Here is a 27,058-nt window from a genome sequence, read left to right as displayed (position 1 = left end):
ATTAAAGCAGCATAATGCCAAAAATCATTTAATTAATTAAGAACATACTTAGGTGAAGTTAATGATTTTTTCTTAGTTTTGTCTGAGAAAAAAAGTCATTGCTAATGCTATTTTAAATTATCTGAAGGTAGTTGCTCTTTAGTAAATACAAAACAAATATTGTATTTTTAAGATTTTAGTCATAAATAGTATAGACATACAGAATAATCATTTCATTTACCTATGTAACTTGCTGCTCTTTACACCTGGATACTGGTATACCTGGTTTGTCTAAAAAAAGAAGTCCTAAAAAAGACATGATTGAAGAATACAAAGACAAAAACTACAGCATTTCTGTTCATGTAATACACAAGGAGCATCCCAGCAGATTTGAAAAAACAACAAATAAAGCAATTTATTTTGTTTTTGTGCTGGTTTTTGGAATCTGCCTTGTTACATTTTCTTCGTTCTTGGCTATTAAAGGGCTTGATTACATTCATATTGGTGAGTGTCCAAGCACCAGCAGCTTCCTTCAGTTAGACTGAGATCAAGTGCCTGTGATGGGCAGTGCTGTTTTCTTGATCCATTTCCACTCTAGAAACTTTGCTACTGAAATTTCTTTATACTGGTGTCTAGTTGAAATGTGACGAGACATATTTTATACCATCATAGTTTGATCCAGCCCTTAAAGAGCACCACTAGGATTACACTTCAATAGAACCACCATCATGTTTGACAGTAGGTGCAATGGACATTTATTATAATGCTGTCCTTTTCATTTCAGTATGAAGTTTGAGTCCTGCTTTGGAAGCAATTCACATTTTGATCCATCAGGCCAGAAGATGATGTTGAGCTAGACCTTTCTTTCTCCTCTGCATACATGTTGGCACAGTACATGTGATTCGTTTAGTGCTTCTTTAAGAAGAGTCTTGTAACTTTTCATACAGATGCTGTAATGTTTGAAGTGTTCACTCGTTAGATTTGACTCTATTCTGCGACTGTGTCTTGACCATTAGACTGGAACACTGCTAGTATTTTATTATTTTGAGTGACTACACGGGTGTTCTGGCTGTATTTAATAGAGTCATGGACTTATTTGGTCTCATTTGTCTCTTTTTCCAATTATGTAGTAATTGAGGAAGTTACAGCAAAAAGTAATGTCCAAGAGATTAGCTAGTCTGGGTTTTTTATGAACCTTCTATACTCCTGAATATACTGTACTGTACATGTACTTAGAATACAGTATTCAGAACCCTGAACCATTTTGACATATTGTTGCTTTAAACCTTGTAGTGATGACACTATGAATTAGTACTTAAAGTGTGTTACATACTGTACCCAATGTACAGAACATAAAGCAAAAAATGGAAATGAATAAATACATAATTTAAAAAAATGTGGCCTCTGACTGGGTCCAATAATAGTGGTTCTCATGAAATCCAAATAAATACATCTAAATGTATCGCTGTAAGGTTTCTCAGTCAATCAGATTTCAAGCACAAATGTAACTAGAAGACCAATGAACAACTTTGTCTAGGAGCATTCAACATCTTAATCAAAGAAGTGGAAAGCTCCTAGACACTGATTACTGTAGATCAGGCTGTCTTTCCCTGATATCCAACATTGGATATGTTGTTATTTATTATTGTCAGGCTTCAAAGAAAACCTCCTTAAATAAAGGTTGATTAACTTGATGACCATTTCCACAGTGGCATCTGTTAATCTCCAAAACAATAGTCAGTAAACTAGTAACTTTTAAGACAGCTGAAAGATTTCTTTTTGGTAATGTATTATTTCTATTAGGACTCAATGCAAGGAATTGCAGCCAACACCAAAGTGCAGCAGAACTGTAAATATTAAGGTTTTGCAATCATTTATTATTTAAAATGTATTTCATGTCTCTGAGTTTTAGAGAAAAGGTAATCCATCCACCAAGTCTTAATCTGCCACCTTTGACTGTAATAGCTACTGTAGCTCTCTATAGTGCTTTATTTACCTTTCTTTGCACAGTGCCTAAGAAACTGCTGGTGATGTGAGCCTCATTAACTGTGATTCTGCTGTTTTGTGCTTTCCTGGGACTTTAAGAGCTGCCCTAATGGGATGTAATCTCTGTTGTTTTCGTACTTGGTGTTGGAGATGGTAATGTTTTAGGCAGTTAAACGGATGTAAATGTTAACTGATTATTTACAGTGTACGTCTATAGCTTCTATAGTGTTGTGACAACATCTGAAGAAGCTTCAGACTGCATCCTTCAGTAACTCTGTAAAATCAATGGTAAAATGGGTTGTTTAACTAATCTAAAATTCAGCCTTCCAGCACCATGTAGAAATGTTATTACAATTTTTTGTATTAACTGCATTGCTTTGTGACTAAGTATCTTAGTGATGTGTGTACAGCAAACGTTTGGAGTGTAAACTTACTGTATAATGTGTGCTTTGGAGCTAAATAAATTATTGTAAAGATATAGATGTTTTCTTTAATATAAAATATATCTGTACGCAGATATATCAGTCACTGGTACTGTACCTGATGTGTGGCATTGAAAGAAGCCTGTAGTTTGGCATCAACCTAAAATTGAGTACAGAGTTCTAGACTTTCCCCATGTTCTAGACTTTGCCAACACTCTGCTGACACTCTGTTGCCAATAAGCTGCAGGTCTACCTAGAAAGTCTACTAAAATACACAATAATACTGAAGAGAATCTTATCTGGAGAAATGGTCTACCCCTTCTATCAGAAATAGAGAAGCTTCATGTGGGATTACTTTCACTGTCCCAGGTATTTTTCCTTTTCAAAAGAATACTTAATCACAACTCAGAGAAAGATTCAGATTCAGATTCAAGATTTAATCCAAGATACAAGATCTAAAATTAAAGGGGTGAAAACCTGACACAAGAAAATGCCAAAAGAATTCCACAACGTTCTTGCCATCCTAAAGGAGCAGTGTGTGAGCTAGAAGTGACTACTGTATAGAGACAAAAGCAGGCTCATGAAGAGTAATGTTCCCATTATTTATCTACGTTTGTCACAGCTAATGCATCTGCCAGGTGAAGAAAGAGGGAGGGAAAGTTTGGCTGAATGCTGCCAAGTACTGTAGATGCCCATATGTTCCAGGACATTGAAACAAGTCTAATCTGCATGTCACCAAATTGCCACTAAGTCACTAATTACAGACACTTAGATTGGCAGACATGCTTCTCCATGCCCACTACTGAGAGAAGTGTGAGGATCTTGCTCCACTGATTAGTCTTCAGCAAGTAGGAGTTTTTAATCTGACATGATTATAACCTTCTTAAGCAAATTATACAAAGTATTTTTCTTTTCTGTTTCACCCCTTTGACACTTCAGAATTAGGAAGAAAAAAAAACTTAAATAAAAACTCCACTTATTGTCTTTTGTAGTTTTCACAAAGGCTGATTAGCTGAGCAGGTTCATAAAATAATACAATAGGAAAGCTTAAGTTTAAGCTTGTAGTAAAGCTTGGACTTTAGTAGCTATTTGGTCTTATTCAGACGTTTCTTGAAAGAAGTCAGAGTACCAGCTTTAACAAAGTGATTCTTCTCAGTTTCTATCTGTGTCTACTGATTTATGTTTTCCTGTTGATTCTGATGACATTTATGATGTTTACTTTGTTAATACCATTGAGGATTTTGAATACTTGAATCCAGTCCCCTTGTAGTTAAATGTCTCTGCTCAAGGTTAAACAGATCTAATTATTCTAGCTTGTTGGTACTGTATGTGACAGGAATGTACTGTATGTACCTTGTTGATGTTCATCTCTGGATGGTTTTCAGAGCAGTAATAATCAATAAATATCCTCAGCTTTAGTATGCCACAATATTTATAATTAAAATGAGGTTATTTAATGATAACAAAGTTCAATTAATCTATATAGTCATATAAAATGCTACTTGAACATTATCACAGGCATTCTGTAATTCTCTGTGAAAGCAGACTGTGTCATACTATACGTTTGTCTGAGTTGGCAAACTGATGTTGTAGAAATGCACTCCTTGTTTAGCCTCTGGATTTTAAATGGCACTGCTCTTCTCCAATTTGCTGAAGCATTTATGCCATCCTGCAGTGGACTCCAAATATAGGCCAAGGGCATCATCAATGGCATTGCAGCTTTCTTCTTCATGCACTGCTTCAACACCTATAAAAATAAGCCAGTTGTCATCTCTTATCTGCCACTTGGTGGGCAGGTGAGCCCTGACACATTAAAAAGCTTTGGATAGCCTGAAATCTCAACACTGCTTCTGGACAGAACTCAGGAGGAAAAATGAATATGACCAGCACTGAGTTACTGAAGCCTGTAAATATCTATAGCACCTTTTAACAGTAGCGTACATGAAAGCTTTGGATGTTTTCCTGACAATTTCACAGCATCTTAGAGGGTAAAATTATCAATTGCTTTTTAAATGCTTATTATGTTGCTTTTGTGCCGCTATGACAAATAAAAGCCTCCTGTTTTGTACTGACATTTTTAAAAGACCTATTTTGACAGTACATATACTATAAGTAAGTATATTTATTTTTTCTTACAAGGGATAAAAATCCCAAGTAATATCAAAACACTTTTCTCTTTTTTCTCATCCTTTTATGTGATAGAACAGAACCTTCTGAAAACTGAAGGACAGAAACCTGCAGAAAGATATTAATTCAAGCTGCTGTCATCTGTAGCTGTGAATAATGTTAGAAACTCTAGCACTATCACTATCAAGGTTCACAAAACATAGGATATGGAATGATGTGATGGAAAGCATTCTATTGGATAATAACAATAATAATTTATAATAGTAGTAATACATACAGTATGCATTCTTTAAAAAAATAGTCATACTACAAAACAAGATCCATTGCATTTTTTTTATGTCTAGCATCATTTATGGGGTTCATCAACACGTTCACTGGAATGGAGAGAGAGAGAGAGAGAGAGAGAGAGAGAGAGAGAGAACTAATCAGCTCAAATACAGAACAAGACGATGTGTCTGAAACAGTAGAATAATTTAAATTAAGCCCTGGCTGGATTTTCAGTCTCAACTCACTCTTAAGTTTTTGGTTTATTTCATGAACGGAAAGTTGTTTTAAAAAAAAAACAGGTTATATATTTATGAAAATTATTAAAATAATGGAACTGAGCTTTCTAATCTCCCAAGTCAATATAGAGATCTCGTACAGATAAAGAGCTCAAGTAACTCACAACCAAATTTGTAGTTAAAGTATGTGCGGTAGCTAGCAAGTGAGAAATAATTAGCACTTCAAGTCTACTCTATTCAAAGAATCAATACATATCCATCCAGCCATTTTCTAACTGTTTCTTCCAATTTAGGGTTGCAGAGGAGCTGGAGCTTAACCTAGCAAGAAACAGGGGAAAGGCAGAGTACACCCTGGACAGGACTTCAGTACATCACAGGGGAGACCCAAACAGAAACACCCACATACTCACATCACTGCTAATTTTCCCAGAAGCCAATGAACAAATCCAACAGTATACTTTTGCTGTGAGACGAAACAGGTGCACCTGGAGGAAATACTGTACATGGGAACATGGGGAGAACATACAAACTCCACACAGACCCACCCCAGGTCCGGAATTAAACTCAAGGCTCCAGCAGTGAGAAGCAGCGATGATAACCACAGCTATATAAGTTTAAAGAGTATATATTTTTGGTGAGGGGGGAGCGTCAAAGTGCAAAGTGGTGGTTAGCACTGCTACTTTGCGGCTTCAGGGCCTTAGGTTCTATTCCAGCTTCTGTATGTCTAGCGTTTGCAAGGTTCCACGGGGTGCTTCAGATTCATCCCACCTCTCACAGAAGTGGGTTCTGTTTAATTAGCTACTCATACATTATCCCCAAGATTTATACCCAAGAGGTATGCAGTTGGGCTGCTCACCTCATTATTTGCCCCAGTAGAGAGGGCTTTTGGTGTCCCTGGTATCACTCAGGTACTGTATATGGACATATAGAGACAAAAATGGAATATACTGTACGTAAAGCAGACATGAAAGAAAGCTGCAAATTTAGTTGAGTCATTCACATGCAGCTAAAAAAAATGTTTTCAAAATACATTAGAACTGATCTTAAAAAAAATCTATCTGATCTTATCTTCATCCAAAAAGATACATAGCATTTAAAAAAAAGTGAAAATGAAAAGTATTAATTGCACCTTCCAAAAATATGGCCAACACACATAAATCTACCAGAACGAGACAGATACCTGTTCATAAAAGGTTATCCCAAAGCCTGTCACTCTATTAGTAGAACATTAACTCAGGATTATCTCTTGTTACTTTGTGAATATGATGAAATGAATCAGTTTATTCTTAGCATTCAGATTAGGTGTGAGTAGTACCCTTTCATAACTTGCTGAAGTTACTTCATAGTTGTTCAGGTTGTTTTTCTATTTTGTTGTTTTCAGTTTTTCTTTGTTCATGAACATAAAGAAAGATATACTGAATACACATATTAAACATCAAAAGGAAAATGAACACGAATTAAAGGAAAATGAGAAATGAACATTTTGTCCAGACTATAGATGATGTCTTACGGAACAGCGTACCATTTCTCTCACAGAGTCAAACAAGCATGTGCTTGTTTAGAATCTCTTGGCTCTGAACACCCCAGATGTTGAGCAACAGTAGTGTGTTGACTTATCCAGCCTACAACATACTGTTGGCACAAAGGAGTGTATCTTGATAAGCAGGACATACTGTATTGGTTCCATTTTGTGCTTTATTTTCTTGTTTTTCACAATGATGTGATATAGCACCTAGAGTAGTTTTCAGTCACTGCAGTGTATCACAGCCATGAAGGTGTCTTATCTCTAAAACATAAAATGCATATATATTATATACTTATAGAACAGAGAGTATATTATTAGTATTGACTTCACGTGTATTTTGGGAACTCACAAAAAAAAATATTATTCCAGGAATTAAAAATGAAATTGCTTTCTACTTAAGAGCTTAAACCTGTAGTCAGTTTAATGTTATAGAAGGCAAAGCTGGTTTAGGTTTCAATTGATATTTACACAATAGGATTGACAACTTTACCCTGAAGGAAAGGCTAAGTTTAGATCATGTGAACTAGAGGCACTGGCCTCCTTTTTTTTCCAGAAAGTCTAGAGCTTAGCAGTTGCAGCTATAGTGATGCTTCTGCATGGGCCTTGTTTCACACTGCTTTAAATGAAATTTAAATATTTTGTTCAAGTAAACCTATCTGAATTCATGTAGTTAACATCTTAGGAACATGAAATAAGCATTACACACTACAGAAAATGCAAAATGTAGTGTTGACTCCAGCTGGAACAGAAAAAGAGATCAGAGGATTTTCTTTCAAACACTGTTTTTTGTACCTGTGATCTAAATAGGCTTAATACCTTTATACCAGATTTCCTAAGACAATTATAAGGTCAGAAACAGGAAGCACATTGGACATTGTGCAGCAACGAGATGAAGAATGTATTATTATTGTTAATGTCGTCAGAAAAAGTAAGAATGCATCAAAGGCAAATTGCAGCCAACAAAAAGAAAATGTTTGTTATTTTTAAGTCTCTCCCTGTCTGCACATATTGTGTGAGATCAAAATGACTGAATGGAATGACATTCATCAAGACATCCCAAACATTTTGTAGTATTTATTTTAAAATGTGTCACCACAGCATTTGGGGAACTTCAGTGTATGACACCTCTGCTGTGTTGTTACTTCAGAGGCTTTTACAGTTTTCATCAGCTTTTATTGGATGTAGATGAGTCAAATGTGTTCCATTTCTTTGCCTGAGAAATTCTACAGTATCTATTCAGCACTACTGTACTCTAATTTGTTTTCCATCTCAGCCTCTCAGAATAAGGATACAATTTAATTACAGCTTCTGCAACTTTTTCTCTGAGATTACCAAACAAAAAGAAAAAGACAAGATACAGTATACAGTATTTGAATATGTCACCTGCTTCTCCCTTTCATCAAGTGATTTCACCAATGGTGCAAAAAAGTGTGGTTTCATCTGGCAGTGCATTTTTCCTATATGTTTGGTCTGACGACTTTTGACAGATTTTCATTACTGAAAAATCTGCTGTCGCCTTACTTGTGCTTTACTGTATTTCGAAGCCTATACTTTCAGAGATGACCTCAGGGGCTAAATATGAGAACCCTGTTGCTGGTTTCGCAGATTAATGTGATAAGGAAGTGCGTGAGTCTGATTTATAATTTATGCTGAAGGGTCTGAAGAGAAATGTGCCTGGCTGCAGAGTGTAACAGTGATAGGTACTGTGATATGCCCCACTGAGAGCTGTGTCAGCACACTATTATACAGAGGATGGAGAAATCCTTCTTATACTGTATGGATAAGAAACATAATAAACAATGTCTTGCAGAATTCTTGATATACATATCCTTGATTACAAATCATTTTCAATATGTACTTTAAAATATATTTTTTTTTAGAATACAAATACATATGTATTCTAAAACATTTAAATATTTTACATTTAAATGTAAACATTTATACAATACTTAATATTTATATGTTTTACTTTTACTTTAATATGACTATTTTCACACATGTTTTGTTCTGCCTGTGTCTATGAATGCTAAAGCTGGTGGTGAGTATTTGGCTAAACTATAATGTCACTCATAAAAAATATAATCTAGGCTAAAAGAACTATTTAATCATTCATGATGTCATAAACTGTCATTGAATTTACCTTAACCTGTATATATTAATCATTCTTTTTTATAAGGACATTTACATGGTGATTTTTTGGGGGGATTCTTGACTGTGTTTTTTAGCAAGCAATCCAAATAATTCAAAAAACAGCTGGACAATCTCTGCCAGTTTCTTGCCTAGTAATTTTAGTACTGCATTTCTAAGCATTTTAACATATTATACAGTAGTTAGGTGAGATCAGCTGGTTGAAGTTGTAGTGATTCATAGCCGGTTCAGGGACGCCAAATATGTAATCATAGTGGCTCTCTGAAGGCACCAGTTCTGTAGGGTTTGGGCATTTACTGAGACAATTATTAATTGTAGCAGTAAATCACAAAGTTGATTCTTTTGATGGCTTTAGAATCCAACCATGCGACATAACTCAAACAACGCGCACACACAGGTACTAATACACGAGGATACATTTATTAATACATAGAATATGCATATAAACCTAACAGATCTTATCGAGAGGGTTATCAGAATACAAAAGATATATATTCAATCAGTTACAAAGTGTTACACATCAAGAGGACATACGTTCAGTATATCATTCATTAAGACCGTTTCGTAAAGTGAACTTGGTTACAACTTCTACATTAGATACTCAAACAAGTACATAACTCTTAGGAATTAAATTGATATCAACTGGTTGGGATAACAATTGAATTCTCGAGCTGTAATGCATTGAAGTTGAATACTCATCCAATCTTTGGGGATTCAGATCTCCTGCGGGCACAAAGAAACAGTTGCAGGCTGTTGCTGTCCAATCCGCGCTCTCTGGCTTGGTGCCAGGCTGTGCTGTGCGGCTTGCGACGGTGCGCTGCTGATGCTCACTGTTGGCTTTAACTAGCAAAGTTTGTGCACAGGAGAAAAGATGACTGTGGGTCCCAGCAAGTCAGGAAGAGGACCAGTTCGTTATGATGAAGAGCTAGTTCTGAATAGTGATTCAGCTGTCCACAGATCCGACCTGTTCACGAGGCCTGCTGCTGGTTACTCTCTGGCAACCTCCACTCTAGACTCTTAGAACAAAGGAAAGTTCTGGCACTCGGACACACTGGCCGTTCCGTGGTTGTCCGGGCTGAGTCTCAGGATGGTCAGGAGGCGCGCTGCGAGAATGTCCTGCCCTTGGGATTCTCCTTTGAATTCCTTCTGAATCTTGTCTGAATCTTGTTGAATCTCTCAGGCTCTCTGTGTTGCCTGTTTTTACCTGGAGGAACTTCAGCTCATTGATTGGCTGAAAGTTCCATGGGCATCAGAGTCCCACGTGGGTTACTCGGCCCTACCGGTCCCTGATTGGTTGATCAAGGTGAGATATGAGTCACTTAGTCCTGACACTTAGTAATGCAGTCCAGATGTCCAACTGGCACTCCCTAGACAGATAGGCGCCAATGGGTGACCATTGATCATGATAGCCAGGCTTAGCTAAGTGCATCCCCCTTTGGGAGCTGTCCTTGGACCTTAAATCACCTTGCATGAATGGTTTCTCTTTGGCTGCACCACAGAGATGAACAGAGAAATGAGGCCTAATTTGGGAAAGCTCAGAAACACTTAATTCTGCCTTATTAATAAGCCTCACCGCTACATATCCCCCCTTTTTGAAGGCCACGAGGTCCTGAGGCGTTGTTGCCTTCAAAACAAAACAGAGTTAAGTGATGTCCCTTGCCATTAGAACATTAATCTTAAATGTCTACATTACTCCTCGAGAATTCATACCGGAACCAGCATTGGATACAAACAGGATGAATAACATCTGGAGTATGTATAAACACGGTAGGAGACATTATCTAAGTCTAGGAGTACACATCAGGAAGTTCACTGTCAATATCTGATACCTCTGTGGTAGATATTTGGGGAGAAGTCACTTCCTTTCTTTTGACATGCTACCTTTGACTCATTCATGCTACCCAGAGTACATCTTGATGTGAGAGTACATCATTCAGAGTACACTGTCAGTCATGATCCAGCTTCCTGCCAGTAGTGTTACAATAACAACAGTTCCTGTTCCCAGCCCCCTGATGAACCACAACACCTGTGTTGGGTATCTGCTAGGGTGGTTTGGAGGTTTGTTCCATTAAAGCAAACTAACTACCTGTACCTCTTCAGGGCTTACTGTTTCTTGGATTTCTATCCAATTCAATAGTGTGGCACCTGAAGGTATCCACGACCTCAAGTTTGGTCTTATATTGTCTGGTTCCAGACCGTACAGTGTTAAGTCCAAGCTGTACTATGGCCTCCTTGGGAACTTACAGGAAAACTGTTTGATTAGGTAGCTGCATTGCGGTAGCTGTATCATGCCCGTCACAAGTCATAGTGTCAGTTAAATGTGGTGTGCTGACCAGCCATTTACTTCCCACCTGCTCTTCATGGGGTCCATTAACCTCCCTCTGCTCGTTAGTAGCTTTACACCCTTCATTGGTGAATCGTTTAGACACAGCCAATGGATAGCTTTGGTAGCCATACCCATCTCAAGATTTGGAACCGAATTCAATCTTGGATTGCCTTCTGGGTGAGCTATGAGCGATGGGGTTAATGTCACATACTCCTCTACTGAGAAGAGTGGAATCAAGTGGGTTGGGAATTGTGCCATGGCTAGACTGGCCACAGTGGCACTAAACTCCCTTAACAGGTCTTGTGTCAACATTCTGGCCTGTTGCACACAAGCATAAACCCACTGTATAACACCAACAATCATGTCCACTGTTTGGGGAATAAGGTTTAACCCTGTTGCATAGGAAGTTGCCTGTAGGGTTTTCCCTAAGCTTTCCAACTTTTGCTGCTGTCGATACAGTCTGTCACTACCCTCTGGCCTCTCTGACACCTGCCTTCTTGGGGCAGTCAGGGTGAGAGTGCCAGTAGCACACAAACCTACCAGAAAAAGCAAACGTGCAACAGTGGCGGCAGCAATCAGTCCTCCCAAAAGTCTTTTCGGGTGGCTGATCCCAGTCATCTCCTTCTGAGTGACTGTTGCCTTTCTAAGCTGGTGCAGCGTGTACATGGTGTCTTTCTCAGTATGCCATGTGGCATCTTGGGCACCAACATCCTGGAAATCTGGGGAGATCTGACGCAGCTGCTGATGCTGCTCCTCCTTTTCCAGGGCATTTGCTTTTTCGATTTGTTCATGCCTGTGCTCTAGGAACCCTGCAGGGGGCGGTGCAGCGGTGGAGCATGCCTGACCCTCGGCTGAGTGGTCATCTGGAGCACCTGAGTGATCTGGGATTGTTACCCTATTCTCACTGTTCAGGTCCACCCTGCACACTTCCCGATTGAGGAATCCTTCTATCGGCATGTTTACAATCGTTCGCTGGGGGTAGGTGTAGGACACCTGCTCGCTCCCCCCTTCCCTCGCTAGGGGTTCAGGGAGCTGCCCCAGCACTGGGATAGCTAGTTCACTGTCTTTGAACTTACTATCACTCACCAGGCCCATGTCAGTGCAGGCGGGGATTCTGACACCTCTCTTTGCGATGTCCTGCACTGGCAGGCGGGTGACTTGACCATCCAGCTCCAGTCTGGCTGAACCACTGTTGGTCAGACTCAGACTGACAGACTGAGCTGGTGGCTGTAAGAAAACCGGCTCGGCTTTCATTCCCTGTCCCTTCTGGGGGACTGGGTGTGTTGGAAACCCTGCCGTTGAGGCAGGAACAATCAGGTCAGTCTCACTCACTACCTGGTAGTCGTGAGAAATAATGTTACCTGACTGCAGGTTCCCTGGGTCAAAGCAGAGGGAATCAGCATCTGGGATCAGGTGTGTCCACAGCGCAGTAGTCTCAGCGTCCAGCTGGACCTCCTGTCTAACCTGTGAATGGTGCACCAGGGGCACCTGGCGGTGGCCCTGTGACAGCTGCTCAAGCAGATCCTCACTAATAGAGGACCTCTCAGGGCTAAGGGTGGGGGCTACATCACCAACCTGCTCTCCTGCCATCTGGATCCTTTCCACCACTGCGGGGTGGTGGTCCTGACCCCTCTTGGGTGCCAGGGTGCACAGGGAAAGCTCCTTTTCATCGCCAGGTGGGGAGATCTGCTCCTCTTTAGGGATGTAAAAGGTGTGTGCTTTACCTGGTGGATCAGGCGGCTGCTTGGAGCACCGCTCCTGTGGCAGGGAGGCTGTTGAGACCTCGGCCGGGACACGACTTCCCTGTATATTCGGGGAACAAGAAAATATTTTTATTTCTTGTCCAGAGGGAACAGAAGGAATCTCCGCATGGGCTTCTGTGTTCGGTGGGCATTGTGTGAGCACAGTCTGCCTCTTGGCCCCCCTTTCCTTCTGTACAGAAGACTTAGGAGCCTTGACCTGTTTCCACACCTTGCCTTTCTGGTGATTCACCAAAGGTTCCTCTCTGAGTCGCATGCCCTTTTCTTTTTCTACCCGTTTGAGCTTGCCGTGTGACTTCAAACACCTTTCAACCTCAGTGTCAATCAGTGTCTCACTGGGTAAGACATTTCCCATGGCAGCCTTGAAGTAAAAGCTTCTTGCTTTTCCTCTGCGTTTTACTGCCTGCTCTGTGACTTCAGGGGTGGAGTCAGCACTAGCTTGGGAGTGACTGACCTCATCCAGGCAGGAACTCTTCCGCTCAATCAGATAGACTGAGGGAGGGAGAGGGGGCGGGTCTCCGCCTCCTCCAGTGGAGAGTATCAGCTCATTCACGCTTCCGGCAGCCTTGGGGAGCGGTTGTCCCTGTCCTAATAAAGCTTGTTCAAGCCTGGCCAGGCGGGCGGCTACTGAATTCTTTTGTTCAGCCTTTTCTAGCCCTTTCCCTGCCCCGGTGTTCTCATGGCACTTAGGACGCTGGGTGCGGTCCTGTGTGCCTGCTTTGGAACGGGGCTTAGCCAGCTCAGGAGCCTGTGCTCCTTCGAGCAGGAGGGAGTTAACCCTGCTGGCTCTGACGGCGAACACAGTCGCTTTAACAGCTTTTTGCTCAGAGCGACTTTGGACATCATACTCCCAGGCTTTCTGCACGAATCTCTTAATATCAGTCATTTTCATGGTCTGTGCATCTGTATGCATTAAGATCATCTTTCTGACTGACGGGTGGAGATTCGCAATGAATAAACCCTTGAAATGTGTGTTCTCTTCGCAACCCTCATCATTTCGCCCTGCAAAATAAGTTCGTCTAAGTCTCTCGTAATATTCGCGAGGGGACTCTGCTCTCTCGTGCTTAATGTTAAGAGCGGCGGCTATCGCAGCAGTCGGGTCAGTAAACGCACTGTATTCTTCGATAAGTGCTTGACACAGCTGCTCAAAATCATTACAGACTTCTTTCATCTGCCTAGCCATCCACTCATGTACAGCTCTGCTGGTAGTTTTTCTAACCAGAAACACTTTCTCCTGTTCTGTGGCGTTTGGCAGGTACTGCAGGTTATACCTGAGGTCCTGAATATAACTCTCGATATTATTCTCTGACACTGCGGGGTCAAATCTCTCTATGTCCTTCGCTAGCTCTCTCAGAGAATGGAGATTTATTCTACTAGCTTCTCCGCTGACGGAGATATGGAAGAGATCGTGGTCAGACTTGTCGCTGCTAGAGAGAGTGCTTAATAGCGACTCGAATTCAGACCTTTTAGCAACCATCGTTAAACTTAAAGAGTATTACTTTTAAGTACGAAATCACAGTTTTACCACAGAAAACCACAAGATCAAGTATGCAATCAACCCGGTAGATTGCAAAAGATCACAAAACAATCAAGCACTGCTTAAAGAGCAAGGGGAACTTTTTTTTCCTTTCGGCTTTCAGCACACTGTATTGTCGTGTATGAAACCCGCGGCGTTTTATATTGAATTATTCCGCTTGGTTGACTCATTTCAGTCTTGCCACGCCCACCCAGGGACGCCAAATAAATGTAGTGATTCATAGCCGGTTCAGGGACGCCAAATATGTAATCATAGTGGCTCTCTGAAGGCACCAGTTCTGTAGGGTTTGGGCATTTACTGAGACAATTATTAATTGTAGCAGTAAATCACAAAGTTGATTCTTTTGATGGCTTTAGAATCCAACCATGCGACATAACTCAAACAACGCGCACACACAGGTACTAATACACGAGGATACATTTATTAATACATAGAATATGCATATAAACCTAACAGATCTTATCGAGAGGGTTATCAGAATACAAAAGATATATATTCAATCAGTTACAAAGTGTTACACATCAAGAGGACATACGTTCAGTATATCATTCATTAAGACCGTTTCGTAAAGTGAACTTGGTTACAACTTCTACATTAGATACTCAAACAAGTACATAACTCTTAGGAATTAAATTGATATCAACTGGTTGGGATAACAATTGAATTCTCGAGCTGTAATGCATTGAAGTTGAATACTCATCCAATCTTTGGGGATTCAGATCTCCTGCGGGCACAAAGAAACAGTTGCAGGCTGTTGCTGTCCAATCCGCGCTCTCTGGCTTGGTGCCAGGCTGTGCTGTGCGGCTTGCGACGGTGCGCTGCTGATGCTCACTGTTGGCTTTAACTAGCAAAGTTTGTGCACAGGAGAAAAGATGACTGTGGGTCCCAGCAAGTCAGGAAGAGGACCAGTTCGTTATGATGAAGAGCTAGTTCTGAATAGTGATTCAGCTGTCCACAGATCCGACCTGTTCACGAGGCCTGCTGCTGGTTACTCTCTGGCAACCTCCACTCTAGACTCTTAGAACAAAGGAAAGTTCTGGCACTCGGACACACTGGCCGTTCCGTGGTTGTCCGGGCTGAGTCTCAGGATGGTCAGGAGGCGCGCTGCGAGAATGTCCTGCCCTTGGGATTCTCCTTTGAATTCCTTCTGAATCTTGTCTGAATCTTGTTGAATCTCTCAGGCTCTCTGTGTTGCCTGTTTTTACCTGGAGGAACTTCAGCTCATTGATTGGCTGAAAGTTCCATGGGCATCAGAGTCCCACGTGGGTTACTCGGCCCTACCGGTCCCTGATTGGTTGATCAAGGTGAGATATGAGTCACTTAGTCCTGACACTTAGTAATGCAGTCCAGATGTCCAACTGGCACTCCCTAGACAGATAGGCGCCAATGGGTGACCATTGATCATGATAGCCAGGCTTAGCTAAGTGCATCCCCCTTTGGGAGCTGTCCTTGGACCTTAAATCACCTTGCATGAATGGTTTCTCTTTGGCTGCACCACAGAGATGAACAGAGAAATGAGGCCTAATTTGGGAAAGCTCAGAAACACTTAATTCTGCCTTATTAATAAGCCTCACCGCTACAAAGTATATACTGTACAGCATATACAGAATACGTTTTTTTTGTTTTATTTTAAAAGCCTGACACTTTTTCATAATGTCCAGCAGATCCATTTTTACAATAAACCATTAACAGATAATTAAATGTTTGTAACAAAACAGTCAAAAAGAATTGAGATGTACATTATGCCTCCCAGAGTAACCATAAGAAACAACAAAAACCGCTGTGCACACATTGCATTTAAGTGACTGAATATGCATGAATAAATCCGATTTTAATATGTATACTTAATAGATTTGGGAACATAACCTAATTTGAAGTTCAATCAGTTATATTCATTCCATTTGTTAGGATTACGATATCAAGGCATCACTGAGTAAAAGAAGCATGCCTGGATACCTTTGGACAAGATGTTCTCTCAGATAAGCTAATAAAATGATGCAATTATAAAAGTAAAAACTGGGGGGAGGATCGCTGGAGTACAGTAGGTTAATTGCTTTTCAGTGGATACAGGCATACTGTATGTACAGTATAGGGCAGAAGTGAAATATTCCGCAAAATTTAGTTCTTTCTCTACTTAACACATGCTATAAAGTATTATATGCTTTTTATAGATTTTACACAAGGTCTGTGCAGATCTTCCTAAAAGTATATAGTGATGAAAGGGGTGCTTTTTCAGAAATGGTATTTCACACTGTCCGGTTGTGCTGTAGTCTCAGAGATGAGGTCAGATATGGTTTGTTTGTAATTACCATTATCTTTCAAATAGGTGGCTCGTATTAGCATCTCTATCCTATTATCTGCCAATGTCACTCACAGGTTAAAGACAGAATTTTATTAACTAAAGCCACTTGCAAGATGAATGGAGGTTCCGTTAATAGAACATGCAAGGCATCTGAAAACTTACAAATATTACCAAGGATGTTTGCAGCTGAATAAATCTAGAAAATGAAGTTTAATTCACATTATGGAATTATTCATTTGACAGATCTTTACAAATCATCATAAGTTAATGCATTTGGTCTTTTCTCGCAATAATAAGAGTATACTTTATTTATTTTAATCTTTCTACATGTTGTTGATCCATATTATACATACATACTGTACAGTACTGTATTTGAAAATGGAAGCAATGCCACACAGATCTACTTGTTTCATTTTGGGGACAGAGAAATGGATTTTATTAGCTCGTCATAACCCACCAGGCTATCAGTATCAGACAAAGGATTTGCCGAGGATTAACTTGCAGTTCATTTTATTAGAATGGTTTACGTCACTGGGGAATCCCTAGATATTGCGTCAAGAATCTATATTTGATTGTCCTGGGATTACATTTCAAAATAGGTACGAGACAATCCCAAGGGATTCTCTGGTGTTTCACAACACACTGAAGTAAAGCTGGGGTTTACCTTTACAGAGTTGGGCTAGCCAAGTTTTTAAGCCTTTATCAGCCTATTCTTATTAATCATCACCAATGATTATACAGAGAGATACAAACATGAACGGGAGTTATTAGTGATCACTCCTCCTGTACTGTGAAAAGCTACAGGTATGTGAATTAAATTACGATTAGAATATTTTATTATATATAAACTATGAGAAATATTCAGAAATTATATAATATCTGTGCAATATGCTGTATAATATGTATGTTAACAAAAATCTAAAATAAAAATAAAAATAAAAATAAAAAAGTTGTATTTCAGTCCAGCAGACTTCCTTATTTGTTCAAAGACTTAACTCTCTTTTCAAAATTCTCTAGACACAATTATAGAATACTTATGCCCTTACCTGTCTGCCTAGATTTTCAATTAGGAGACATTACTTAATTTAAGGAGATAATCTACAAAAAAGTTTCTGACCTTAGTAACCCAGAAATTCCACTTTTATTCCACTATCCTTGTTTATAGCTCTGCATCCTTGTATGACGCTAAATAATCAGAGGAATTTAGTTTACATTTTATTTTCCTGTCATCCAACACATAAATAAAAAACTTACTTCACCAAATATTTCTTAACCTCCCAAAGTAGTTTTGATATTCAGTGGGTCAGTGCTGCTGCTTTTCTTTAACCTGCGTGTTGGCTGAATAAGTCTAGACTAATAACAGGCATTTTGACGTGTTTTACTCCACAGAGCCTTAAATTTCCATTGGCATTATCGCATCTCTTTTTGACAGAAGGCTTAGTGGGTTAATAAAAAACAGACACATGCAGTTCAGGGTGAAATAGTGCGTCGTCTGTTCGTTATTTGGCTTAATCCTTTCATTACTCACTTAAGCCTCGACATGACAGTAAGCAGCAACGTAATTGCTGATGACAGAACTACACTCAGTAAAGTGTAAAATTCCAATTTGAATGTATGTGCTTTTATATTTTGTCAGGATAACAAAACCACTTAGTACTGTATACAGTGTGTTTGGACTCACTTAGTCTGAAACTGAGAAATGTACAGTACATTGCTTTGTAAATGAACTTGTTTAATTGTATTAAAAGTTGGGAGAGAATTTAGAGCGCATACTGTAAGTTATTAGGTCTTGCATAGCTTTTAGTCTGGTTAAGGATGATCCAGGTGTTTGATGAAAATACAGATACTGCTACTTCAGACTACTGGCAGCTGTCCAGTTCTCCTAAAAAGTTTGCTATATTTGGAACTGTTTTGTGCACTGTAAATTGTAAACATTTTGATTGTGGAGAGGAAAAATATTTAGAACATAAAGATAATTTGCAAATACTAAGTTTCAAAGTACTGTGGGTTTCACACAAATATATTTGTTTAAATATGTTTATTTCACATTTCAACACCATTATTAGCTTATTTCAACACCATATCCTGCAGTCCTTCTACAATAAGGCTAATATTATTGCTATGATTATGTCATATTGAAAAATAACTTTATTGTAGGAACTTCTGTTGAGGTTGTATTACTGCGATAAACATGCTCAGAAATGCATGACAAGAGTGACCCCTACAGGTCTTTTGCAAAGGTGAACAGTTGCGTAACATGAAAATAAGAGTTCTTTCTAAAGCACCATTGCTGCAGGGTGTGGAGCTGTGCAACTAGGCCCCAATGCTGCTAATTCCTTGATTCTCTGGCAGTGAGAATTAACAAAGAAAAATTTACAATACATTTTTTGTGTGTGTGCATGTCAGCCATGTCTTTCAGTTTTTATTTTATCTTGCTTTGTTTTTTTATTTTAAATTACATGTAAACATGGTCTGTCTTGACATACTGAATGCCTGAATTTAAATATAAAACCCATGAAGACTCAGTTGTATTCAGTAGATGAACCCTGTTCAAATAGTACCCTGCTTAAATAATTTTATAGTTTATAAACAGAAGATTCTGAGCATTTTAAAACATGTCTCACACGGAAATGCCACTGTGACATGATTTTGCTACTTTGTTATTTTGCTAGTTCAAGGAAGTAAAAATACATTTTCTGTTTTATTTTGAATTTTGATGTTTATTTGGAAACCGAAACAGCCATGAAAAGCCACGTTGTGTAGATCATTCCCCAAATCCTTTGATAAGATTGATAACTCTTTACATTTTCAGTTGTCCATATAATTAAATCTGATAAGTAAAACAACTTATATAACATACCTGTATACATACAGTACAGCAGCAGAAAACAATAATAACAGTACCACAATAGGTAACTATCTTTTTCTGCTTCTCCAACAGTTTTGATGTGGATAATGGCACATCTTCAGGAAGGAGTCCCCTGGATCCAATGACCAGCCCTGGGTCAGGGCTCATCCTCCAGGCCAACTTTGTGCACAGCCAGCGGAGGGAGTCCTTCCTGTACCGCTCAGACAGTGACTATGACCTCTCACCCAAATCCATGTCCAGGAACTCCTCGATTGCCAGTGACATGTAAGTGTAATTGAGGAATCTACTTTTTTTTACACCAGGCACACTCAGCAGCTGATGAATGGTGTTGCAGCTACTGTAAATGTTCAAAGAACGTCAGGAAAGCACATTATGTCTGCATTTTTCTAGGTATGGCGTGTGGAGAATCAGTGTTGTGTGTATTTGAAAGTGTCTTTCCTATGGAAGAGAAAATACAGCAGTGCTAGTATTTTCTATTAATGACATTTATAATAAAGTAACAATAATAGCTCTAAACATGGTTTGTTGTCTCTGAACCCTCTTTACACAGACATACTGTACAAGAAAGTATGAGAAATTGCAAATGGTTACATTTACTTATTGCCTTACTCTTCTAAAGCCTACTGTAGATACAGACCAGACCACAACCTTTAATCGAGAAATAATTTTCATTTCACTAAGGACAACATCATCCAAGCATTGAATGCTTTGTGAATGTTTGGAATACTTGGTGAGATAGGTTTGGCTTAACCCACTTGGTTAATAGGTAGCCTCTTGGCCATGGGATGAGAAGGCTCAAACCCCACTCAGAGAGAAGAGAGCCAATGGATACTTTAGGTACAAGGTGGTGATGGGTGGAGGAGGAATCCTTTAGACAAATACGAAGAAAAGTATTTGTGTTTGATATACAGTATACTTAATTTCTGAAATGATGGTGATTGTGTACAGTTGTGTGCGTTTTATATTGCTAGATATTGTTATTATCCATCCCAAACTTCAGTTAAAAAATTCCATTTATTTATTTTTACATTCAAATTTTCTAAGATGTATTTGTGACTTCCTTTTCTTTTCTTCGTGTATGTATACAGTATATGTTTCACAGGTTGGAGGTGTTGATGTTTGTGTTGAACTTTGACTTAGTGTCTGCTCAGGCCGTAAATGGTTAATTCTGATTACAGTGAGGAAAAATGAACATTGATAATACAATTTTAGAGACAATTATGAACACAATAAACAAGATATCATAAGCTGCTTCTCCATTGCTGCAGGTTGAGACCTTTGTTGTTTTAATGTATACATATATTTTTAATTATTAATTATATATAATATTAAACATGTAATTGACAACATTGCAAATAATAGTAATATTAAAAATGTAATTTTATTATAATGCATTATTACATTATATGTTTTTATTACTTTACTTCTCTGTTTACAGTAAATGTTAAACAATTTAGAATTGTACTTCTTGTTTTCAAGGATTCCGTTCTGATTCATGAGGTGTGGTTTTGAACTTGAAAGGCTGCTGGATTAAGTTGTCTTTAAACAGAGTGTATTAAATAATAAGCAAGACTTTCTTACACTACATTGGGGTGTACCAGTATTCCAATACTATTCAAGACATAGAAAGACTTAGAAATAGTTTTGTTTCAAATTCAAGAACTTGTATTTCACTTATTTGTTGTTGCTGTGATACTAGTTAGTCAGGCACAGTCTAAGTAAAGTGTAATGGTTTCCCTTTCTTCATTTAAATTATCTAGGTTCCTGAGATCTGGCAAGCAAAATCATGAACTGTGATAATATAAAGTAAATTTCGTTACAGTTCTGTGATATCCAGTAATGTAGACTGGAGCCAAAACTATGATTAATTATTATGCATAGATTCCTAAATCAACAATCTTTAGTAACCAAACAATACTGTAGCTTATTTTGTACAAACTTTCCAAACTCTTTTTTTTCATTCACTGTACTTTAATTTACTAAATATTTGTTTAATTAAGTAAATTTCCAAAACACTAAAAACTGGAAATATTTAAAGCAGACATAACTGTTTATGTAAGTATCTTCATGTTCCTACTACTGACATAAAATCTTTTGAGCCTGCACGCATTAACACAAACAAACCATTGATTACGCACTGTCATTTTAGCACACTGTATTTTTATTCAGTGAAATGTCAATTTTTCAAAGAAATGAGATCATAAAGTCATCTGAAAGTCATCAGATTTTTTAAGCAAGAAAAAAGCATCTTTTGAAAAAGGTGTGTGATACAGTATTTTATAGAGCCCTGCACAGTACAAAGAGACTTAAGATATGAACGGAATAAAAATATATGAAAAGATATGAAAGGAATAAAAAAATGGATATAATATTATAATATTAAAATAATATTTTCCATTAATTGGCATTTAAATATAATTTAAACTAAGACATTTACGTGAAAGGAAATTACAAAATACATAATATTAAATACATTGATTTTTTAAAAAGAACAAAACAAAATTCAGTATCATTCATGGCACACAGAACCATCTGTAGTGCTGCATGAGTCTCTGCATCAGTTTAGAATTATTGTCATCTATGGTAAAGAGAGTGAAATAAGAAAGTCGTTATGATGTCTGCTAATGATTTATCTCTCTGTGCAGTGTAGATTGAAACTGAATGCACCGTGCTTTGGTTTTGGCAAAGAGACCTTGGTGATGTACAGTACATCCCATTTCATGTGTATTACTGTATCTAGCAGGATACAATATAGGGTTTTGGTGTTTACCATGGCAAAAGACCGATTTCATTTGAAGAGAAATTTATTAAGTATAGAATTGCTGCATTTTGCATTCATATAAAATGATAATATTACTGTATCTCGACAGCAGTCTTCACACAAAGCAGAGAGAACATACAGTATCTGGCCAATAACACATGATGCATCACTCTTAAAAAATCTTGGCTTGCAAGCTTTGCATATAAACACCGTATGTTGCTTGGAGTTTGCAAAGAACAGCTCTAAATTAATCATGAATTACAATTTTTTAAAATGAACATTTTAAACAGAGTTCAATACAGCATGTACTGTACACCAAGCATCAAAAGCATCGTACAGTATGACTTAGAAATACAGCAGCAATTTTCTGTTGAACAGACATTACATAGGTAAATGCATAATGCAGATTAGCATTTATTATTGACAGGGTTTATCCACATGGGGTGAATTGTGAATGTTTCAGGCTAGTAACATGTTGCAACCAATGCAATAGAGCCATAGATCTTTGAGGTGTGCATTGCACCAGGTTGCAGATGCTGTCTTGTGGGATTCTGTAGCGTCCCTCTCATAGACAAGGTCTGGACAAGCACATGGCAATTCACTGGTCTCTTAGCCCTAGATGTCACAGATATCGGCTCTGGCCATCCAGCAAATGTTAAACAGATTACGAAGTCTTTTGGGTAGAGCAACAACAGCATAACTGCTACTAGACAACCACTGTGTCACTAGTACCATGAGGGTGTGCACTGTCCATAGAATATTGTCGTAAGAAGATGAGCATACTTAAACAGCAAGTGAGGTCCCAAGACCTGTTCAGTGTAGCACTGTGCAGCCAAGTAAATATCTACAAGTAGAGTTCTGTAGTAACTAAACTCTCCTGCCCAAAACAGTTTACTTGGATGGTAGCTTGAATGTTGGCTGTGTTGCACCCTGAGCAACTAGCAACACTGAACTTGCTGGTTTAGTCTAGCTGACGATATTGACATAAAGGTAAAGTGATTTGATAAGTGGGGCATATTGGGTCCTTTCTAAGTTTTTCTTTTTTTTTCCATTTTTGTCAGGCTAGATATTCAACAGGTTTAATCACCTCATTACTTGTGCCCAGTTTGCATTCTCATATACAGTATGAGGTGATTTAGGGCTGGTGCAACAGAATCACTTTAGTGTATCACAGTCTGCAACTATCAATTATTTACAATGGTTCAAAAACATGCAATCAATATTCAAAATCCATATACTTTATTTTTCTAAAAAATACAATACATAAACAGAGTAATGTGTTATAAATGCTCATAATACAGACAGCTGAAAGATAGGTTGAAATGTGCTCATTTCAAATAAAGATTTAATATGACCTCCTATATGAATTTATATTTTTGAGCAAAAGTTTTAAACATTTTGCAGTGGTCTATCTTTTTCATTGTTTTGCTTTCATTATATACGTATATGGCAAACTTGTAATCCTCAGTGTTGCCAGCCTTGTCCAGGTGTGAGTAGGCCCTTTGCAGCATGTACTGTAGATGATTGCATCCTCCACACCAACACTGGGCTGGTAGGCGAACTGTAGGGTGTTCCTAAGTAGAACTATTGTCCCAAAATGACAACCACATTTTTTATTGTGATTGTGATGGGTGGGATGGGACAAATTTCCAACTTATATCATAGCACTCTAATTAGCAGAGGATAATTTTCTTGATAATATTTCAGTCATTTTAATATGTTAATCTTCATTTAAAATTTGAAAGCTTTTCCATGTCCCAGCAGTATGAGTCAAACATTTTTTTTTTCTAAAAACATGTGCTGTGCATTGCCTGTTTCATCTCTCTGAATTCCCAGCTGCTTTTTTGATCATTCTGTCCCTATTATTAGGAATAACTACCAACTGAGACCTCCTTTGGTTTCTCAGAGATCAGAACCAATTATTACTGGAAAGTAAGTTATTATACAAGTAACCACTAACAGCCATTTGTTGGAAGAGGTGTTCATGCAGCCCCTAATGTATGTTCTGCCTGTCATGCATCACTTTGCTTTGCACCAGATATTAACAGGTAACTAACAGCCTCACAAGCTTTTGATTACTTAAAGGCAATACTTTACATACAAATACTTTGATGGTTGGGTCTGTTAATCTTGTAAACCTCTTCGATAGTTAATATCTATTGAATCCGACCAGTTTGTTGATTATTGTGTTAGAAGGTGAATCTGCATTTGCTATCTGTTATACATAGTGTGCTGCTGACTTTCACATTACCGCAAATGTCAAAGGAATTCATGTAGTCAGTGTTCGGATAGTCAAGAGCTACAGTATACTGCACTTTGTTACAGATCTGAAGTTGCTCAACATTGCTAGCCAGAGGTACTTTTGGCATGTTTCTTTGGTGAAAAGGGGTGCGAGGGTGAATTTCCTGCATTAGTCTGTCAAGGTAGTCTTGCTGAAAAACCCAATTCTGTTGACTCAATATATAAGGTAATGTCAGACATATCCCAGGAGACAGGAAGCTATAAAACTTTTTTTTTGTGGCCCATAAACAGGAAGTGCCAAGATCTGAAGTGGCACATGAAATATGCCGTAACCTAGTGTAATGTGAAAAAATATTGCTGTTTACAGCTAGATAATGTCCTACATAATTCTAAATAATCAACGCTAACAAAAATACTTTAGTTCCAGATTTTAAAGTTTTGAAGACAGCAACATTTTGTTCAGTAAAAAGTGATATGCCATACACTATATAGCTATAAAATGCTAGTCTGTAACCAACAGCCAAAATCTTAAAAGTTCTGAAAACCACAAAATTCAATACTTTAGTGCTGCAGCCTTTAAAGTTTAAAGTAAGAAAAAATCAGATTGTATCAAGTATTAATAGAGAACATTTACTACCATTCAAGGGCTTTAGCTTAAAGTCATCAAGTTTGAATCAGCATAACCTAACTGATATTGTTCTGTACGAAAGCAGTATTAAATAAAATGTCATGCACTAAAGAAGTACAGTATTAAATAAAATGTCAGCTGTGACATTTACAATGCTTGCCAAATGCAAAACTTATTTTTCTTTATCTTATAATTTAATTGGGTCATACAGTATATTTGCCAAAAACATGTCCTCTACCAAAATTTGATCCAAACCACATGTAAAAATAAAAAAATATGTGTCTTCATTTCATGATAAATGAGTTTATTTAAATCTCTAAGCAAATTGTGGCTTGATGCTTGAATAAAAATAAATGTAAGCGTTTGCTCGGCTTTTCGCATAAGCCAGGTAAAGTTCAACTTGAGTTCAATCATAACAGCCATATAAGAATAATTTCCACTGCTGTTTGATGTCGGAAAATTTTCAGATCTTGCTCACTTGTATTGTCTGAGTTTACAAGACTATAAACACTGGAGGATGTAGAACTATGTTTTCATATTCCTTGTAAACCTAGGCTATGTAGAACACTTATAATTATAGTGTTCATCCGACAAATAACCATTTCAATGTAATATTTCAAAGCTTCCTTTGTATTTGGGGAGACAAATTAGTGTTGTTTTAAGAAATGAACAGGTTTGAAGACGGCTATCTTTTTTTACTTTTGCTTGTATTAAATCAAAACTTGAACTGATTCAATAATCACGTCAGTCTATAAACTCACTGTTTAAGAAAATATTGTAAATATTTAGCATATAAAAACCCACAACTGAGTGATTGTTTTATAACTTGTGATGGCTGGGTCAGTCATATTTTTTATGTATTCTGGACTGTAAATTTGACTTAACAGGTACAGTATTGTTTATCTAAATTAAGGTTTGCAAAGATAAATAAATAGAACATCCCCAGTATCTCTTCAACACAGAAGTTGACATACGGTACATTATGCTTAATCAACAACTCAACAGAAACAATCACATCAGTTTTAAACAGAATTTTACAAATTCTTTAATGTATTGTTCTGTAGTACTATAAAATTAGGTGATTTTTAGCCTGCGTGTTGGAGCTAGTTCTCATTTTGCAACAGACCTTGCTAGTGTTACAAAAGTTTTAATTCCAAAATCACAGTAATTTGATTGCCATAACTCTTACAGATTTATATCAGCAAGTGGTAAAGAAAGCCTTGTTTGAAGTTACTTTATGCAAATTACACATACAGTAGCTATCATAATATAATCAAATGGTAATAATAATCAGCGTATTATTAATCTGTGTGATTTATTCATCTCAAAATACTGAGATACAGTGTTTCTAAGTAGATTTCTATGTAGAATAATCACTTAATAGTGCAGTAATATCAAGAGGAGAAATAGTCTGTTAATGTTGAATAGTGCTTTCTTTCCATTTCAGTTTTATGAGAAGAAAATTATTTCTTTATAAGAGAACGGAAGTGGAAGATTAAAATTTGACCTCCTCCTGAACTTTTGTTTAAAAACTCTATTCATCTTAAAACCTGTATGAAAAGTTGATGTTGATGAGATTAATATACACAACTCTTCAAAAAAGTCGTGATAATTGTAAACACCTCAACTAGATGACAAAGGGTAGGTATTCCTCTCAGCTGTGACTGGGGCTTGAAATATCAGTAGCTATGTTTAGAATGTTTTATTTACAGTGCATTCCTTTGTCGGCTTTGCTGATATGGCTGTGTGATATTAACAGTTCCAGACTCCTGTCAACTTTCCTTTTCAGTCAGTCAGTAGACAGCACTTATTCCTGAAGAGAACATGCTTTTTTACAGACATGACACACTGTTTATCAGAGATACCCACACAAACCTTGCATGGATTACCATTTCATTCTTATATTGCTGGCGTGAATTATTTTATACTGTATATTGACAAAAT

At 37.8% G+C, this 27,058-nt stretch overlaps 1 protein-coding gene across 7 annotated transcripts in view; it reads left to right on the top strand.

The window, feature by feature from the left end:
- Positions 1-27,058, top strand: part of pde4d (phosphodiesterase 4D, cAMP-specific) — a 368,823-nt gene that overhangs the window by 282,100 nt on the left and 59,665 nt on the right. For 5 of the 7 annotated variants that reach the window (XM_088629736.1, XM_088629737.1, XM_088629742.1 and 2 more), the window contains exons 2-3: positions 19,557-19,748; positions 24,115-24,177. In XM_088629736.1, coding sequence (XP_088485862.1) covers positions 19,557-19,748; positions 24,115-24,177 — 255 coding nt within the window. The remainder of the gene's footprint in view (positions 1-19,556; positions 19,749-24,114; positions 24,178-27,058) is intronic. The other 2 variants (XM_088629738.1, XM_088629739.1) reach the window with 1 other exon arrangement.

Source organism: Lepisosteus platostomus, chromosome 4 (genome assembly GCF_059453375.1).
Source record: "Lepisosteus platostomus isolate fLepPlt1 chromosome 4, fLepPlt1.hap1, whole genome shotgun sequence".
In the NCBI taxonomy this organism is placed as follows: Eukaryota; Metazoa; Chordata; class Actinopteri; order Semionotiformes; family Lepisosteidae; genus Lepisosteus; species Lepisosteus platostomus.
This window is presented reverse-complemented; position numbering and strand designations above follow the sequence as displayed.